This window comes from Ranitomeya imitator, chromosome 9, assembly GCF_032444005.1.
Source record: "Ranitomeya imitator isolate aRanImi1 chromosome 9, aRanImi1.pri, whole genome shotgun sequence".
Lineage (NCBI taxonomy): Eukaryota > Metazoa > Chordata > Amphibia > Anura > Dendrobatidae > Ranitomeya > Ranitomeya imitator.
Window position 1 is genome coordinate 14,231,469 of NC_091290.1, and position 19,224 is coordinate 14,250,692.

At 44.8% G+C, this 19,224-nt stretch overlaps 1 protein-coding gene across 2 annotated transcripts in view; it reads left to right on the plus strand.

Moving 5' to 3' along the window:
* Positions 1-18,754, plus strand: part of IFTAP (intraflagellar transport associated protein) — a 31,012-nt gene extending 12,258 nt beyond the window's left edge. Inside the window, exons 3-7 of one of the 2 annotated variants that reach the window (XM_069740380.1) lie at positions 7,562-7,686; positions 8,041-8,106; positions 9,513-9,582; positions 15,250-15,362; positions 18,230-18,754. In XM_069740380.1, the coding sequence (XP_069596481.1) occupies positions 7,562-7,686; positions 8,041-8,106; positions 9,513-9,582; positions 15,250-15,362; positions 18,230-18,373 (518 nt within the window). In that variant the 3' untranslated portion in view covers positions 18,374-18,754. The remainder of the gene's footprint in view (positions 1-7,561; positions 7,687-8,040; positions 8,107-9,512; positions 9,583-15,249; positions 15,363-18,229) is intronic. The other variant, XM_069740381.1, reaches the window with a different exon arrangement.
* Positions 18,755-19,224: the final 470 nt, after the last annotated feature.

Sequence of the window (19,224 nt, forward strand, 5' to 3'; positions counted from 1 at the left end):
CGCTGGATTCCGTCTCTTAACGGACAGCGTCGGATCCTGCGCCCATAGGCTTCCATTATAGCCAACGACTGATGCCGTAGGATTTGTCGCTGTCCGACTTCTCGACATACACTAAAAATGTTTCTATGTCTGTTTTCTCCGCCCGACGGACGACTTTATGACGGATCCGTCAAACGACGGATGAAACGGATGGCCACAATCCGTCTCTAATACAAGTCTATGAGAAAAAATCGGATCCAGCAGCAACATTTGCTGGATCCGTTTTTTGCCATCATTTTTAGAAAAAAACAGATGTGTGAAAGAGGCCTAACATCCTTTGAGAGTTGAATTGTGCCACAAGCACAATAGACGAGACTCTGACACCACAATGAACTTCCGGAACAACCAGTTACCCAAAAACCAGTAGAGGACTTTGGACTTTGATTTTGCTTGAGTTTATATCTTAAAGGGTGATTCACAAATGACCTATCGGATCTAATTGAATATCATATCTTGTGTACAACGTGACAGCAGAGGTTGCCGGTAAATTAGTAGTGTACGTGCACATGTCCTGTATAGGTGAAGGGTGGAGCCTTGGTAAGTGCCTGTTTGGCACAGGATGGAACTTGAGAAGGAGCTGAACTGGCCTCAGCCCAAAAAGTGGACCCTGAGAATGCACCCAAGGAGCCTCAGTTGGGGACCGGCTGCACCCTGAAAAGGAGCCTCAATCCAGCACAGAGTGAATCCCTAGATGGTGCAAAGTCAAGGAGTGTCGGTTCAGCACAGGGTGGTCCCTTACATGGAGTCCAATGAGTCACATTCTGGCTAGGGTGAAAACTTGGAAAGAACCCAGAGAGCCTCCGTGTAGCACAGGGTGGAAACTCCGAGACCAAAGAGGTTCAATCTAGCACAGGGTGGAAACCTGAAAAGAGCCTCAGTGTAGCACCGTATGGAAACACGGCAAGATCCCAAAGAACTTCAGTCTAGCACAGGGTGGAAACCTGAAAAGAGCCTCAGTGTAGCACCGTATGGAAACACGGCAAGATTCCAAAGAACTTCAGTCTAGCACAGGGTAGAAACATGGAAAGAGCCCAAAGAGCCTGAGTGTATGTAACACATGGTGGAAACACGGAAAAACCCCAAATAACCTCAGTGTTGCACAGGGTCGACCTCTATAATGAGACCAAAGAGCTTCAACCTGGGAAAGTGGTGGACCTCCAAGAGGAGCCCAAGGATCCTCAGTCTAGCACAGTATGTGATTTGACTTTCTACCCTAGAAGTTGATCTTGTTAAGTTTTGCTCCACTCCTCAATTTTCATGTCACACCCTGACATTTCACCTGTCCTGTGTACATTACTGACATGCCATGATACGTTTTGTGGATATGCTCCTCTTTAGTCTAGAGGCTGGGTACACCATCAGAAGGAGCCTCTGTCCGGCACCGTCTGCGATTTGAGGACCTTCTAACCTACTAGCTGATCTCGTGAACTCTTCTTCCACTTTGTAAAATAGACTTTTGATCCATTTTATCGAAGGTAAACCTACATGAATTTCAGAAGCCTTTGAACAATCAAGGAGAAAAATTAATTTTCATTATGAAGTGTAGGGTTAACTACGAGAGGGTTAAAAATCCACCATCTCTTCCAACGTGCTCCACATTTCGAAACCTCTATGAAAGGAAAGCGCAATGCCATCTAATTCACAGCCGGCAAAACAAAGGAAATTCTTTGTGCAAGGTTTTTTTTTTTTTTTGTGTCTTCAAGGGCCCCTCGTTGGGTGAGAAAAAACTAAAAGGAAATGTATAAATATTCTATAAAATAAAAGGACACGTTTTCCTTTGCGTCGGTGAATAAAACTTTCAATTGTAAGATCCTTAACAAATCTTTTGTTTCACGGCTAAGCTCAGAAATAGCCTCTCTCTTGGGTTCCCCCTTTCGTTTCCCCTTTCTGTAAAGCCCCATACAGAGATTACCAAAAAGGTATTCTGGTCGCCTTTGTGCGGTGGTAGCGAGATTAGGCTCCACATGAAAGGTAGGTGAGAAGGGCACCCAGCAAAATAAGTGTCAAATAACAGGAGGCGAGCTCTTACATGCCTAGCCGGTGGCTCGTCATTGATGTTGGCTTGAGTGTCGAAGATCTAGGCAATAAGCTCGGAATTGTCTTCTCTTCTGGAGACCATATACCCCTCGTCTCGGTGAAAGATTCCCTTTATTGTCTGATGTGAAGAGCTAAATTTCAAGACCGCAGGATTTTTTTTTTTTTTTCTTCAATATTCAGAGGAATATTATTTTCATACCTGATACATATCCGGCTGTGAAGGGCCATCTCGGAACAGATGTCTCTTTGTCTTGACGGAAGGAGCTTAAGCAAGGATGAAACTTTTGAGGGGCTTAGCAGAAGGTAACAAGCAGCGGGGAGGACAGGGAGTAGGGGGCTAGGAGCATGCGAATCGAGCCAGAGCATAAAACATTGATTTTCTTTGATTTTTTTTTTTTCATTTTTTTTTTGTCATGTCCCATAGTATGTAATTCCAGAGGACATTTGATCAAGCACTTCACAGCACATGTAGCATGAAGGTAAAAATATGCCTCCATTCAGATAGCCGCCACGTGAAATCACTCGAGGCATCGTCATCGGCAAGCGTTATTTCTCGAAATGAGCATCTGGGGCATGCCGGGGTGGTTGGCAGAATATTGTTTAGGTAAACTAGTAAGAAAGAAAGGTTTGTGGCTTTCCTAAAAATATGAGAACCTCGAAGAAAGGAAAGTCGTCCTATTATAGTAGCATCTTGTTGCAGAAGAAGGAAAAACTTTTCGCGTAGTTGCCGCTTGCAAGGGGCCCTGCTATAGTCTGTGCAGGAGCCACTAGACAATTATATTAAAGACCCCTGATAGTTGGGGGCACGTTTGAGATTTTATATCGGGGCCCAGGACCTTCAAGTTACACCAGTTGTCGATTGCTTTGTATCTGGGGGAAATATACTTTCAAGACTCCCTAGACCAATGGCCGCCTTCTTCTTGGTGCCATTAAAGTGCTTGTCTAAACTCGAGAACCGGGTGCTGAAGTGCCAAAGTCGAATAGTCGCCATTCATTGTCTATTGGCCGTCCGGTGATTGCAGAGTGTGTAGATGACCAGCTCTTGCCATTGTTCAATTATAACAGGGCACATTAACTTCTGTTTCACAATGGGTGATGTCACAGCTCACCTCCTCCTCCTGTACAATGACTGATAACATCTCTATACACAGTAGATATCAGTCCTTGTACAGGAGGAGGAGGTGAGCTGTGACATCACCTATTGTGAATGGTTGATCCTGTTATCGACTGTATATAGAGGTGTTATCAGTCATTGTACAGGAGGAGGAGGTGAACTGTGACATCACCTATTGTGAATGGTTGATCATAGTAACATAGTAACATAGTTAGTAAGGCCGAAAAAAGACATTTGTCCATCCAGTTCAGCCTATATTCCATCATAATAAATACCCAGATCTACGTCCTTCTACAGAACCTAATAATTGTATGCTACAATATTGTTCTGCTCCAGGAAGACATCCAGGCCTCTCTTGAACCCCTCGACTGAGTTCGCCATCACCACCTCCTCAGGCAAGCAATTCCAGATTCTCACTGCCCTAACAGTAAAGAATCCTCTTCTATGTTGGTGGAAAAACCTTCTCTCCTCCAGACGCAAAGAATGCCCCCTTGTGCCCGTCACCTTCCTTGGTATAAACAGATCCTCAGCGAGATATTTGTATTGTCCCCTTATATACTTATACATGGTTATTAGATCGCCCCTCAGTCGTCTTTTTTCTAGACTAAATAATCCTAATTTCGCTAATCTATCTGGGTATTGTAGTTCTCCCATCCCCTTTATTAATTTTGTTGCCCTCCTTTGTACTCTCTCTAGTTCCATTATATCCTTCCTGAGCACCGGTGCCCAAAACTGGACACAGTACTCCATGTGCGGTCTAACTAGGGATTTGTACAGAGGCAGTATAATGCTCTCATCATGTGTATCCAGACCTCTTTTAATGCACCCCATGATCCTGTTTGCCTTGGCAGCTGCTGCCTGGCACTGGCTGCTCCAGGTAAGTTTATCATTAACTAGGATCCCCAAGTCCTTCTCCCTGTCAGATTTACCCAGTGGTTTCCCGTTCAGTGTGTAATGGTGATATTGATTCCCTCTTCCCATGTGTATAACCTTACATTTATCATTGTTAAACCTCATCTGCCACCTTTCAGCCCAAGTTTCCAACTTATCCAGATCCATCTGTAGCAGAATACTATCTTCTCTTGTATTAACTGCTTTACATAGTTTTGTATCATCTGCAAATATCGATATTTTACTGTGTAAACCTTCTACCAGATCATTAATGAATATGTTGAAGAGAACAGGTCCCAATACTGACCCCTGCGGTACCCCACTGGTCACAGCGACCCAGTTAGAGACTATACCATTTATAACCACCCTCTGCTTTCTATCACTAAGCCAGTTACTAACCCATTTACACACATTTTCCCCCAGACCAAGCATTCTCATTTTGTGTACCAACCTCTTGTGCGGCACGGTATCAAACGCTTTGGAAAAATCGAGATATACCACGTCCAATGACTCACCGTGGTCCAGTCTATAGCTTACCTCTTCATAAAAACTGATTAGATTGGTTTGACAGGAGCGATTTCTCATAAACCCATGCTGATATGGAGTTAAACAGTTATTCTCATTGAGATAATCCAGAATAACATCCCTCAGAAACCCTTCAAATATTTTACCAACAATAGAGGTTAGACTTACTGGCCTATAATTTCCAGTAAGCCTTTGAACAATCAAGGAGAAAAATTAATTTTCATTATGAAGTGTAGGGTTAACTACGAGAGGGTTAAAAATCCACCATCTCTTCCAACGTGCTCCACATTTCGAAACCTCTATGAAAGGAAAGCGCAATGCCATCTAATTCACAGCCGGCAAAACAAAGGAAATTCTTTGCAAGGTTTTTTTTTTTTTTTTTGTCTTCAAGGGCCCCTGGTTGGGTGAGAAAAAACTAAAAGGAAATGTATAAATATTCTATAAAATAAAGGACACGTTTTCCTTTGCGTCGGTGAATAAAACTTTCAATTGTAAGATCCTTAACAAATCTTTTGTTTCACGGCTAAGCTCAGAAATAGCCTCTCTCTTGGGTTCCCCCTTTCGTTTCCCCTTTCTGTAAAGCCCCATACAGAGATTACCAAAAAGGTATTCTGGTCGCCTTTGTGCGGTGGTAGCGAGATTAGGCTCCACATGAAAGGTAGGTGAGAAGGGCACCCAGCAAAATAAGTGTCAAATAACAGGAGGCGAGCTCTTACATGCCTAGCCGGTGGCTCGTCATTGATGTTGGCTTGAGTGTCGAAGATCTAGGCAATAAGCTCGGAATTGTCTTCTCTTCTGGAGACCATATACCCCTCGTCTCGGTGAAAGATTCCCTTTATTGTCTGATGTGAAGAGCTAAATTTCAAGACCGCAGGATTTTTTTTTTTTTTTCTTCAATATTCAGAGGAATATTATTTTCATACCTGATACATATCCGGCTGTGAAGGGCCATCTCGGAACAGATGTCTCTTTGTCTTGACGGAAGGAGCTTAAGCAAGGATGAAACTTTTGAGGGGCTTAGCAGAAGGTAACAAGCAGCGGGGAGGACAGGGAGTAGGGGGCTAGGAGCATGCGAATCGAGCCAGAGCATAAAACATTGATTTTCTTTGATTTTTTTTTTTTCATTTTTTTTTTGTCATGTCCCATAGTATGTAATTCCAGAGGACATTTGATCAAGCACTTCACAGCACATGTAGCATGAAGGTAAAAATATGCCTCCATTCAGATAGCCGCCACGTGAAATCACTCGAGGCATCGTCATCGGCAAGCGTTATTTCTCGAAATGAGCATCTGGGGCATGCCGGGGTGGTTGGCAGAATATTGTTTAGGTAAACTAGTAAGAAAGAAAGGTTTGTGGCTTTCCTAAAAATATGAGAACCTCGAAGAAAGGAAAGTCGTCCTATTATAGTAGCATCTTGTTGCAGAAGAAGGAAAACCTTTTCGCGTAGTTGCCGCTTGCAAGGGGCCCTGCTATAGTCTGTGCAGGAGCCACTAGACAATTATATTAAAGACCCCTGATAGTTGGGGGCACGTTTGAGATTTTATATCGGGGCCCAGGACCTTCAAGTTACACCAGTTGTCGATTGCTTTGTATCTGGGGGAAATATACTTTCAAGACTCCCTAGACCAATGGCCGCCTTCTTCTTGGTGCCATTAAAGTGCTTGTCTAAACTCGAGAACCGGGTGCTGAAGTGCCAAAGTCGAATAGTCGCCATTCATTGTCTATTGGCCGTCCGGTGATTGCAGAGTGTGTAGATGACCAGCTCTTGCCATTGTTCAATTATAACAGGGCACATTAACTTCTGTTTCACAATGGGTGATGTCACAGCTCACCTCCTCCTCCTGTACAATGACTGATAACATCTCTATACACAGTAGATATCAGTCCTTGTACAGGAGGAGGAGGTGAGCTGTGACATCACCTATTGTGAATGGTTGATCCTGTTATCGACTGTATATAGAGGTGTTATCAGTCATTGTACAGGAGGAGGAGGTGAACTGTGACATCACCTATTGTGAATGGTTGATCATAGTAACATAGTAACATAGTTAGTAAGGCCGAAAAAAGACATTTGTCCATCCAGTTCAGCCTATATTCCATCATAATAAATACCCAGATCTACGTCCTTCTACAGAACCTAATAATTGTATGCTACAATATTGTTCTGCTCCAGGAAGACATCCAGGCCTCTCTTGAACCCCTCGACTGAGTTCGCCATCACCACCTCCTCAGGCAAGCAATTCCAGATTCTCACTGCCCTAACAGTAAAGAATCCTCTTCTATGTTGGTGGAAAAACCTTCTCTCCTCCAGACGCAAAGAATGCCCCCTTGTGCCCGTCACCTTCCTTGGTATAAACAGATCCTCAGCGAGATATTTGTATTGTCCCCTTATATACTTATACATGGTTATTAGATCGCCCCTCAGTCGTCTTTTTTCTAGACTAAATAATCCTAATTTCTCTAATCTGTTATCGACTGTATATAGAGGTGTTATCAGTCATTGTACAGGAGGAGGAGGTGAGCTGTGACATCACCTATTGTGAATGGTGGATCCTGTGTTATCATCTGTATATAGAGGTGTTATCAGTCATTGTACAGGAGGAAGAGGTGAGCTGTGACATCACCTATTGTGAATGGTGGATCCTGTGTTATTTACTGTATATAGAGGTGTTATCAGTCATTGTACAGGAGGAGGAGGTGAGCTGTGATAATTGCCTTATTTGCCTTGGTGCTGCCTGCTTCTCGAGTTCATGGTCCAATATCTCAAAGTCCATTTCAATTTTGGTTTCACAAATTGTTTAATAATTTATTACCTAATTGTAAATGTAGTTTTCTTGTCCCAGGTGTAAGATTCCTTTTACCTACGTCACACTTCACTTGCTATGGATTTGTATTTTTATCTGTTTTATATAAACCTTTTGATGCCGCAGTTTAATGCCACATTTGCTTATTAGGGACTGGTCGGCAGCAGCCAGAGGTCGTGCTTGATGGCTCACAAATGAACACTGACTCCTTAAAGACCCCACAAAGAACACAAGATGAGATGGATGCTGCTAACCGACAAGACGAACCCGCGCAGGTACTGGGACAGTCTTAATGGACGTCGTCCAGACTAAGGAGCCTCCGAAGCATCAGAGGGGGGAATGTACTGGGTTTTTATTAACCCTTTGTCTGACACCAGTCTTGGTAAACTTTCCATACAATTTGCAGAGTGACTCTCCACTTCCATGGTGGGTGCGCTCTCATAAGTTGAGGCTCGCTCAGGTGACCACTCTTCAGGCGCACTTTAGCATATCCTGGCCTAATAGCTCATCTTCCAGCCTGAATTTGCTGCACTATAGATCCCTTTGGGTCATATAATCCATGGTCCGACCAGAACTGATGCTGGGCTGTGTCTGCACTGAATGAATAATGTGATATTTTGTTGTTGCAGTTGGCCATCGGTGAAGGGACCACAGCGGGCGTCTGTCACAGCCTGAGCTATCCTGGCAGAGTGCAGGTGAGTTGGGGAAGTAACAATATAAAAAGCCAGTGGTCCAGAAAGTAGGATTAGTGGTGGACGATTCACAGACGTGGTCCAATAGGCAGCACCGAACTTCAGAAGATGTGCGAGATGGTCAGCGCCTCTTCACTCCCCCACCCTGCTCATTGTGGCTGAGAGAGCGCTGCACATCGGTAGGGAGAAACCTGTCAATCACAGGACGGTGGGAGGAGAGAGTGGAGAGGAGCCGCCTATCGCAGTGAGACATTACTCGCCTATTGTGAATGGTGGATCCTGTGTTATCAGTCATTGTACAGGATGAGGTGAGCTGTGACATCACCTATTGTGAATGGTGGATCCTGTGTAATCTGCTGTATATAGAGGTGTCATCAGTCATTGTACAGGAGGAGGAGGTGAGCTGTGACATCACCTATTGTGAATGGTGGATCCTGTGATATCTACTGTATATAGAGGTGTTACCAGTCATTGTACAGGAGGAGGAGGTGAGCTGTGACATCACCTATTGTGAATGGTGGATCCTGTGTTATCTACTGTATATAGAGGTGTTATCAGTCATTGTTCAGGAGAAGGAGGAGGTGAGCTGTGACATCACCTATTATGAATGGTGGATCCTGTGTTATCTACTGTATATAGAGGTGTCATCAGTCATTGTACAGGAGGAGGAGGTGAGCTGTGATATCACCTATTGTGAATGGTGGATCCTGTGTTATCTACTGTATATAGAGGTGTTATCAGCCATTGTACAGGAGGAGGAGGTGAGCTGTGACATCACCTATTGTGAATGGTGGATCCTGTGTTGTCCGCTGTATATAGAGGTGTTACCAGTCATTGTACAGGAGGAGGAGGTGAGCTGTGACATCACCTATTGTGAATGGTGGATCCTGTGTTATCTACTGTATATAGAGGTGTTATCAGTCATTGTGCAGGAGGAGGAGGTGAGCTGTGACATCACCTATTGTGAATGGTGGATCCTGTGTTGTCCGCTGTATATAGAGGTGTTACCAGTCATTGTACAGGAGGAGGAGGAGGTGAGCTGTGACATCACCTATTGTGAATGGTGGATCCTGTGTTGTCCGCTGTATATAGAGGTGTTGCCTTTTATTGCAATTCTGTCTCTTCTAAATAAATAACACTCAGTAGTTTCATTATCATTACAAAGTATTTATTGCTCAGTGGCCAGTGGGAAAAAAAAATGCAAGATTTTTTTTTTTATATGGATAGTGGTATGGGTAATATAATAAACAGTAAGTTACTCTTTGACAGATTTGCGTTAAGGCTTTTACATTGGCAAAAATCAATGTGCTACCTTTCGCTTTTCCCTTTTTTTTTTTTTTTATAGAGATGTTGTTGGCGTCATTATAACACATTATTTGTGTTCTGATTTCTCTTCTTTTCTCTCTCAGGTGGACAATTATTTGAATTCTTCAGATATGGACACAGATTCGGACAATGGCGAGGACGGTCCCGGTGTTTGTATGTCCTTATTCTTGTCTTTATAGACGCTGCGATCAATACCAAGAAAAGCTTTTACCGTTCTGTGTAACAGGTCGACTCTTGGTCTAAACTCTTAAAGTGGACATGACATGGGAATTATTATAGACATCGACGCCAGTTTATCATTCAACTGCAGCGTCTTAAGGCCATGTTCACACAGTGCGTTTTTTTCTGCGGAACCGCAGCGTTTTTGCCGCTGCGGTTCCGCAGCTGTTTTCCATGCAGGGTACAGTACAATGTACCCTATGGAAAACAGGAACCACTGTGCACACGATCCTGAAATTCAGAAAAAAAGCCGCGCTGAATAGCTGCGGGAAAAAAGAAGTACCATGTTACTTCTTTTTTCGGAGCCGCAGCGGTTCTGCACCCATAGACCTCCATTGTGAGGTCAAACCCGCAGTAAAACCCGCAGATCAAAAATATATCTGCGGGATTTATTGCAGTTTGTGGTGCCGAACCGCTGCAGCAGGAAGTGCGGGGAAGCGGGCGGAAGTGCGTGGGCGGAGTGTGGCTGCCCCGATCCCACCCCCCCCGTGCTCGGATGCCCCCCCTCCCCCCCCCCCCGTGCCCTAATCTCCCCCCTCTTATACTTATCGGGACTCCCGGTGTCCGTCCGGCCGTCTTCTCCCTGGGTGCCGCCATCTTGCAAAATGGCGGGCGCATGCGCAGTGCGCCCGCCGAATCTGCCGGCCGGGGGTAGGTTTAGGGTATTTTCAGCCATTTTAACCCTAAAAAACTTCCTAGAAAACACACACACTCTGCATAGAAAACTGCATAAAAAAACGCATCAAAAAACGCACCAAAAAAAGGACCTGCGTTTTCTGCAAAGAGCTGCGGTTTTTAGTCCTGAAAAAAAGGATGGAAATCGGGAACGTGTGAACATACCCTAAAAGGGATTGTTGTAGTGTTCAGATTCACCGCTCATCCATATTTACAAAACCGAATGAGTAATCTTGACATTTTCACAGTGGCCATTGGGGATATTTTATACTCGTACTTGATGGTCTTCTAGGAAGAGTTTTCAGCAGAGGCAGGATTACAATGACTGATAACCTCTATATACAGTAGATACACAGGATCCACCATTCACAATAGGTGATGTCACAGCTCACCTCCTCCTCCTGTACAATGACTGATAACACCTCTATATACAGTAGATAACACAGGATCCACCATTCACAATAGGTGATGTCACAGCTCACCTCCTCCTCATCCTGTACAATGACTGATATCACCTCTATATACAGTAGATAACACAGGATCCACCATTCACAATAGGTGATGTCACAGCTCACCTCCTCCTGTACAATGACTGATAACACCTCTATATATAGTAGATTACACAGGATCCACCAATCACAATAGTTGATATCACAGGATGGTGATGCCATCCGGTCCCAATTTTCCATCTCTCCAATACCTAGCGGATATACAGTTCACCCTCCTTGCACGTCCATACTTAGACTTGTAGTTCTACACTGCCCAGAAAGCCACATGTTGCTCCGCTTCCTTCCAGATTTACTCTGCCTTAAAAGTGTCTTTTGAACCAGGGGAACTTGTAAAATAATTTGCAGACACTGTCTAGCATCAGACGTCAATACTTACTCAATTATCTCTGTCTCATTGCCGCCATTGGCAGCCTGCAAAGCACTCCTGTTGCTCATTAATCACCTCCACCGAGAACGTAATTAGCAGCTTAATTAGGATCATCATGGGCCTATGCCGCTCAAGTGCCAAGAGCCAACTTCATGGGGTAGAAATGGTTTATGCAGACCCCCCAACTCCTACCCGGTCGCCTCCTGAACAGCAGCCGGCAGGATAGAAAAAATAAAAACTGTATTGAAACGTATAGGAAAAGTGAAAATATTCAGGTCAGTGCAGACGAGCGAGCTCTGCGTGTGCCGGGATCAAATATTCACAAAGGCTGGAGGAGCTCGCAGCCGAGGGAGATGGCGGAATGCTATGTGGATCTGCTCTTATTTGGTTCCTAGTAATTGGACTGCATAATGAATGGACTCCAATTAATTTACTCTGGTATTTGCAAAAATGTTCATTTGGCACGAATCTCCCGGTAACCTGGCTCTTGTCCCTTGTTAGTTTCTGGCAGGTACCGTGACAGCCGCAAGGAGCGGGAGCGCTGGAATCTCCTGGGAAGACCATGGAAAATCAGTGTTTTAACTAGTTTTACAGCATTTTATATTCGATCATGGTGATTAAGCTGCTCGGTCCTTGTCTTCCTGGCTCATCGACAAGACTCTAAGGATTTGATTTCATATTAACATTTTTCCCCGTTCTCTCAAAGCTCTACTGACCATTGGATTCGAAAGATCTATTCCTAACACATCCAGGATTATTATACTAGGATTTGAATGAGTGTAGGAGATTAGAGAGGTCCCATCAAGCTAAGGAGACCCTCAAGGTCACGCAGAGCGGAAAAGCCTCTTTATACAGGTCCTTCTCAAAAAATTAGCATATAGTGTTAAATTTCATTATTTACCATAATGTAATGATTACAATTAAACTTTCATATATTATAGATTCATTATCCACCAACTGAAATTTGTCAGGTCTTTTATTGTTTTAATACTGATGATTTTGGCATACAACTCCTGATAACCCAAAAAACCTGTCTCAATAAATTAGCATATCAAGAAAAGGTTCTCTAATCGACCTATTACCCTAATCTTCTGAATCAACTAATTAACTCTAAACACATGCAAAAGATACCTGAGGCTTTTATAAACTCCCTGCCTGGTTCATTACTCAAAACCCCCATCATGGGTAAGACTAGCGACCTGACAGATGTCAAGAAGGCCATCATTGACACCCTCAAGCAAGAGGGTAAGACCCAGAAAGAAATTTCTCAACAAATAGGCTGTTCCCAGAGTGCTGTATCAAGGCACCTCAATGGTAAGTCTGTTGGAAGGAAACAATGTGGCAGAAAACGCTGTACAACGAGAAGAGGAGACCGGACCCTGAGGAAGATTGTGGAGAAGGACCGATTCCAGACCTTGGGGAACCTGAGGAAGCAGTGGACTGAGTCTGGTGTGGAAACATCCAGAGCCACCGTGCACAGGCGTGTGCAGGAAATGGGCTACAGGTGCCGCATTCCCCAGGTAAAGCCACTTTTGAACCATAAACAGCGGCAGAGGCGCCTGACCTGGGCTACAGAGAAGCAGCACTGGACTGTTGCTAAGTGGTCCCAAGTACTTTTTTCTGATGAAAGCAAATTTTGCATGTCATTCGGAAATCAAGGTGCCAGAGTCTGGAGGAAGACTGGGGAGAAGGAAATGCCAAAATGCCTGAAGTCCAGTGTCAAGTACCCACAGTCAGTGATGGTGTGGGGTGCCATGTCAGCTGCTGGTGTTGGTCCACTGTGTTTCATCAAGGGTAGGGTCAATGCAGCTAGCTATCAGGAGATTTTGGAGCACTTCATGCTTCCATCGGCTGAAATGCTTTATGGAGATGAAGATTTCATTTTTCAGCACGACCTGGCACCTGCTCACAGTGCCAAAACCACTGGTAAATGGTTTACTGACCATGGTATTACTGTGCTCAATTGGCCTGCCAACTCTCCTGACCTGAACCCCATAGAGAATCTGTGGGATATTGTGAAGAGAAAGTTGAGAGACACAAGACCCAACACTCTGGATGAGCTTAAGGCCGCTATTGAAGCATCCTGGGCCTCCATAACATCTCAGCAGTGTCACAGGCTGATTGCCTCCATGCCACGCCGCATTGAAGCAGTCATTTCTGCCAAAGGATTCCCGACCAAGTATTGAGTGCATAACTGAACATTATTATTTGTTGGTTTTTTTGTTATTAAAAAACACTTTGATTTGATTGGATGGGTGAAATATGCTAATTTATTGAGACAGGTTTTTTGGGTTATCAGGAGTTGTATGCCAAAATCATCAGTATTAAAACAATAAAAGACCTGACAAATTTCAGTTGGTGGATAATGAATCTATAATATATGAAAGTTTAATTGTAATCATTACATTATGGTAAATAATGAAATTTAACACTATATGCTAATTTTTTGAGAAGGACCTGTATATGGCAGAGTAGATGAGCTCCTTGAAATTCCACCATGCAGAAGAGCCCTCTCAATATTTCGCAGAGTATATGAGCCCCTCGAAGTCTCACCGAGCAGTGGGGCCTTCTCAATATCTTGATCAATAAATGAGCCCATCAATGTCCCACCGAGCAGAAGGGGGGGGGCTGTTTCGGTATTTTGCAAAGTAGATGAGCCCATCAAGGTCCCACTGAGAAGAGCCCCTTCATATTTGTCGTGTAGATGATATCCTCAAGGACCTGCTGAGCTGAGGGTCTACCTCGATGTCTTGCAGATCACACAAGCTCCTTGAAGTCATTCCAAGCAGAGTAGCCCTTTATCTTGCAGAGAAAAGCACCTTGAGATCTTGTTGAGCAGAGGGGCCTCTGTGATATCCTGCAGAGTAGATGGGCCCCTCGAGGTCTTGCGGCGCAAACACGCCCCATTGATACTTAGAGTAGATGAATCCCTCAAGGCCCTTCTGAGCAGAGTCATGTTGGGCAGACAAGTGCCTCGAGGTCCCACCAAGCAGAAGAGCTTCTTACCAATGTGTTGCAGAGTAGATGGGCCCCTCGAGGTCTTGCAGAGCAAAGAAGCCCCTGTGATATTTACAGAGTAGATGAGCCCCTCAAGGCCTCACTGAGCAGAGTCCCCCCTACATTTAATGTAGGGCAGACAAACTCCTCGAGGTCCCACCAAGCATAAGATCTCTTTACCAATATGTTGCAGAGTAGATGAGCCCCTCGAGGTCCCAATGAGCTGAGGAGCCCCTTGATATCTTGCAGAGTAGAAGAGCCCTTCAAGCTTGGGTCAAGCAGTCAAGCTCCTTCTGAGAAGAAAAGGCCCCTTGAGGTCCTGCAGAGCAGAGAACTAAGCGGACCAAGACTGGATGGACTTCCTAATCCATGAGGGCTGTGTTCTGAGCCTGGTGCCGTTCTTTTCCTGTCGTCCGTCCCTCCTGATTTTAGCTGTGATTTTTTGCTTGTGGAGTAGCTGCTTGATTAAACATTACCCGGCAGAATGAAGCCTGCAGATTATCCGCTTTCATTTACTGTCACACAGGGCTAAATTTAGAGCTGAGATGTTCTCTACCTGACACGTTCCCCTTCCCGTAAACACCGGCTGATTGCTCCGCTCTTGTGGCCATGACCGAGGAGGATTGCAAACATGTTTGTTACTTCACTTAACTTTAAAAAGAGTCCCTGACAATTGTTGAGCCTTGTCATCTGACATCTACTACTGCTGCCATGTTTTACATCTAGGAGGAATCTTTTGTGGTTATTGTCCAAAATTCATTACCTTCCCCCCCCCCCCCATGCCCCTTAGTGCTTAGTGGTGAAAAGTGATCCATGTAAATTATTTTGGTTGAATTGACCTTCAAAATAGTATTTCCATCATAAGCAGACACCTCTGGGGTGGGGAGAGGTGGTGTCCGCCTTCGCCATTGAAATCTATAGGAAAAGAAGCCGATCGTTCAGCTGCTCAGGATGAACATTGTTATAGACTCATTAAAACTAATTACTTGCAGCCCAATAGTAAAGTTTTGGATGGTTATTTTCTAAACAGAGTTCTCTTTTTATCCTTTTCAGTGTTATTTCCTGGAGAGGCTGACCTGGATCTGGATGGGGCAAAAATGACCATTGTAAGAAATACTTGTCTACAGATTCACAGTTCCTCCAGGGTGGAGAGTACAGCGGAGGAGGTAGAGCACTGCATCCAACAATTGGGGGATATAGTACTATGGAATGTGCTCTGCATCTAGCTGTCTTCTGTATTTTCTAAGTGTGTCCTAGTTTCCCCACAATCTTTGGCGCTCTTTCCCCCCCCCCACCGTCTTTGGAACCCTTCTCTCCCCCCCCCACCATCTTTGGCGCTCTTCTCTCCCTCCCCACCGTCTTTGGCGCTCTTCTCCCCCCACCGTCTTTTGGTGCTCCTCCCCCCCACCGTCTTTGGCGCTCTTCTCCCCCCCACCATGTTTGGCGCTCTTCTCCCTCCCCACCGTCTTTTGGCACTCTTCTCTCCCCCCCCCACGCCACCACTATGTTTGGTGCTCTTCTTTCCCCTCCTCCCCCCCCCCCCCCCACCACAGTCTTTGGCGCTCTTCTTCTCCCCCCCCCCCCCCACCGTCTTTGGCGCTCTTCTTCTAACCCCCCCCCCAACGTCTTTGGCTCTCTGTTTCATCCCGCCCCGCTTTTGGAGCTCTGTGGACCCACCCTGTGCCATCCCACTTGGTGCCTTTGCTCTCTGCACCCTCTTATTTATGCGCTGCCCATTTCTGCTCTTCACGCCACTCCTTGTAAATTGCTCACCTCCTTCCATCATGCTGATATATATATATATATATATATCTATCTCTAATTTTTTTTTTTTTTTTTTTTTTTACAGGACTGCACATTTTATCCTATCTGTAAGGCTGGGTTCACATTGCATTAGTGGGTATCCGCTAACTGAATCCGTTACATAGCGCCACTCACGCAATGTAACGGATACGTTAGCACACCCATTGACCGCAATGTATGTAATGCATCCCTAACGCATGCCATTTTTGGCATGCGTTAGCAATGTTCTGTTATTTTGTGACGGACCTCGAACGCTGCTTGCAGCGTTTCTGGGTCCGTTCTCGCTAGCACAGATCGGGCATCTGCGCTAGCGTGATCGCTAAACGCAATCCCTTTTTGGACATTGCGTTAACGCAGTCTGTTAGTGCAATCCGTTTAGCGCATACGCTAACGCAATGTGAACCTAGCCTTACACTCCCTTCTGTCCATTAGGTTTATCCCCGTCCTGCACCCACCACTCCTACCCCCCACTTTCCTTGCCCCTACACTCCTGCCCTGCCTGCTGTGCCCTGGTTATTTTCACCCTGTGTCCACCATGTTGACTCCTCTCCCTCCCCTCTGCAGACCTGCGCACTTTCCTCCTGTTATTTACCGTGGTGAGGATTTCCTAATCGCCGGCGTCTAGTTCGCTCCGTAATCTTACTCTAAGCTCACTAGATGGAGTGTCTCAACAAGCGAAGCGGAGAGGTTCATAAATTTTCAAGAGCACATTTATTGCATTTCTGTCTGCATAATAATATGCTGGCAGTGATACAAATGGATTTACACTCTCCTTGTAAACACACCATTCTCATACTCGGGTCACTTGATTTGCAGAAGTTTATTTTTCCTTTTGAATTTCCATAAAGTCTTTCATAAATTCTAGTAAAGAACCAAACGGCTTCTGCTGTTATCAGTGTTCTCATGAGGACACCTTGTAACAATCCGAGGGCCACCAGGCCTGAGAGCAAAACGTTGGATTCTCGCTGGTTGTAAAGAAGGTATAAAAGGAACAAAGAGATCTGATTGGTTGACGGGAGATTAGTGATCTGTTCGTGCCAGACATATTAGTGATCTGCAAATATTGGATTAATTAACAATTTTCCACATGTTTGGAGTACGAGCCCCATGCACACAAACCCCTGCTCTTACTCCTTGTCTGCTGGCAGATGTCTTGAACATTTTGCTGTTGCCCAGATTGGAGAAGTACTGAGCACGTGCGACCACCATTTCTCCAGAAAGTAAATACAGCGGTGTGTTATGGTCTGGTGATTATGGAGCGACATTAGACTAGCTCTGAGCAGGTGGTATCTATACTGACCGCAGACCCTAAGCTCAACACACAACTAGAAGCAGCCGTGGATTGCTCCTAACGCTCCCTAGGCAACTCGTCACAGCCTAAGAGCTAACTAACCCTAAAGATAGAAGCAGGAAAACTATCTTGCCTCAGAGAAAATCCCCAAAGGAAAGACAGCCCCACACATGTAATGACTGTGAGAGGAGAAGGAAATGACATACGTAGTATGAAACAAGATTGAGCACAGGAGGCCACTTCTAGCTAAAAGGGAAAGTACAGAAAAGAGCTCTGTGCGGTCAGTAGAAAAACACTAGAAAAAGTCCACCGCAGAGAAATGCAAAAATCTCCACACCTAACTAAAGGTGTGGAGGGCAAACCCTGCTGCCCAGAGCTTCCAGTTGGCTAAATAGATCCATACTGATAAAATGGACAAATGAGCAAAAAACAAGACAGTACAAAACAACAAGTCCACAATAAGTGAACTGCAAAGGACATGGCGGATTTAGCTTTGCAGAACTTGGTCAGAGTGTCAGGACAATCCAAAGAGCAATGACTCCAGGCAGAGACAATTGACAACTGGCATTGAATGAGAGCTAAGGCCAGACTAATATAGCCGAGCCCAAAAGACAATCAAAGGAAACAGCTGAGAAGCTAAATCCAAGAAGCAGTGATACCACTTAAGACCACAGGAGGAGCCCAAGAGCAGAACTCACAAAAATACTACTTACAACCAAGAACGGAATTCACAACAACGGTGGTCGCACATGCTCATTACCGTTCTATTCATACAGAGGAGTTTGAGTCTCCAGTTCTTGAGATTTCAGCAAATACCGTGATATCCTATTTTAGGTACAAAAAAACCAACCTCTAAATGCCCCCCAATTTTTAATTCAGTCTTTACCAATCATGCCCATATGTTAATGAATTCTCCATTCTCGTTTCCCCCCTTTACAGCATCTCAGTGACGACATTCAGCCCTTTTCTCTGGACCAAAGCTTTGACTACGACCGCGTGGTGCTGACCGCTAAAGTTTCTGCGGAGGAGATGAACTTCCTGCGATTGCGGGAACCTCAGGTGGAGACGGCGAGGGAGGCCTGAGGAGGGACCTTCATGTCTTCACTCTGCAGATGACGGAAATAAAGTTCCCGGTGTTTTGTGCTAGAAGTGATCACATGCAGTTATTGAGCGGCAGATTGATGGCGAGATGCGCACCATATTGAGTTCATATAATTAGTACGCGGCGTGTGCTCGGCTCGGGCGATGCTTAGCCACCTCCGCTGATTCGGGTTGTCAGGTGTGTAGACAGGACTCTGCTGGTGTTGAGCTCACGCTGCTTCTTCTGACTCGTTGTCTAACTCCACAAATTGTTTTTCATCGTGTCTTATAAGGGATGAACCTGCGAGAGTGCCACCGTCTGAGCACACGACTCCTCACACAATGCAACCCGTCTAATGCTAAGAATAAAAAAAATAAAGCTTTTGTCGCCCTTTATTTGGTTTATATCTATCTGGAAAAGCTGGGTGACAACCAAAATGGCCAACAATAGGCACCTGAATGGTCGCGCATCCGCCTGTATTGTTCCATACAGTCAGGGTAGTGTGAATCTAAAAATGGATATTTTGAGTCCATATTGAAATATACAGAATGCATTCAGACCATGAGAGAGCAGCATTGCTGGTGAAACATTAACAGACAGACCATGCTCATAGTGACACAATCTTGAGAACTGTTTACTTATGGTCTGACGCCCTTTCACCTCACAAACAGTTCTATGTTTCTGTTTGTTATTGTAAAACATTAAGGTTTATTTAATCTCTGTGGTGTTATCTAATCCTTGTGGGCTTTTTACATTCTAAGGGTTTATTGCCCATTGTCTGATTCCATGGTGTCTCAGTTTCATCTTATCTTGAAAGCTGGCCACATGAATAGCAGGGTGAAAGCAGATTTAC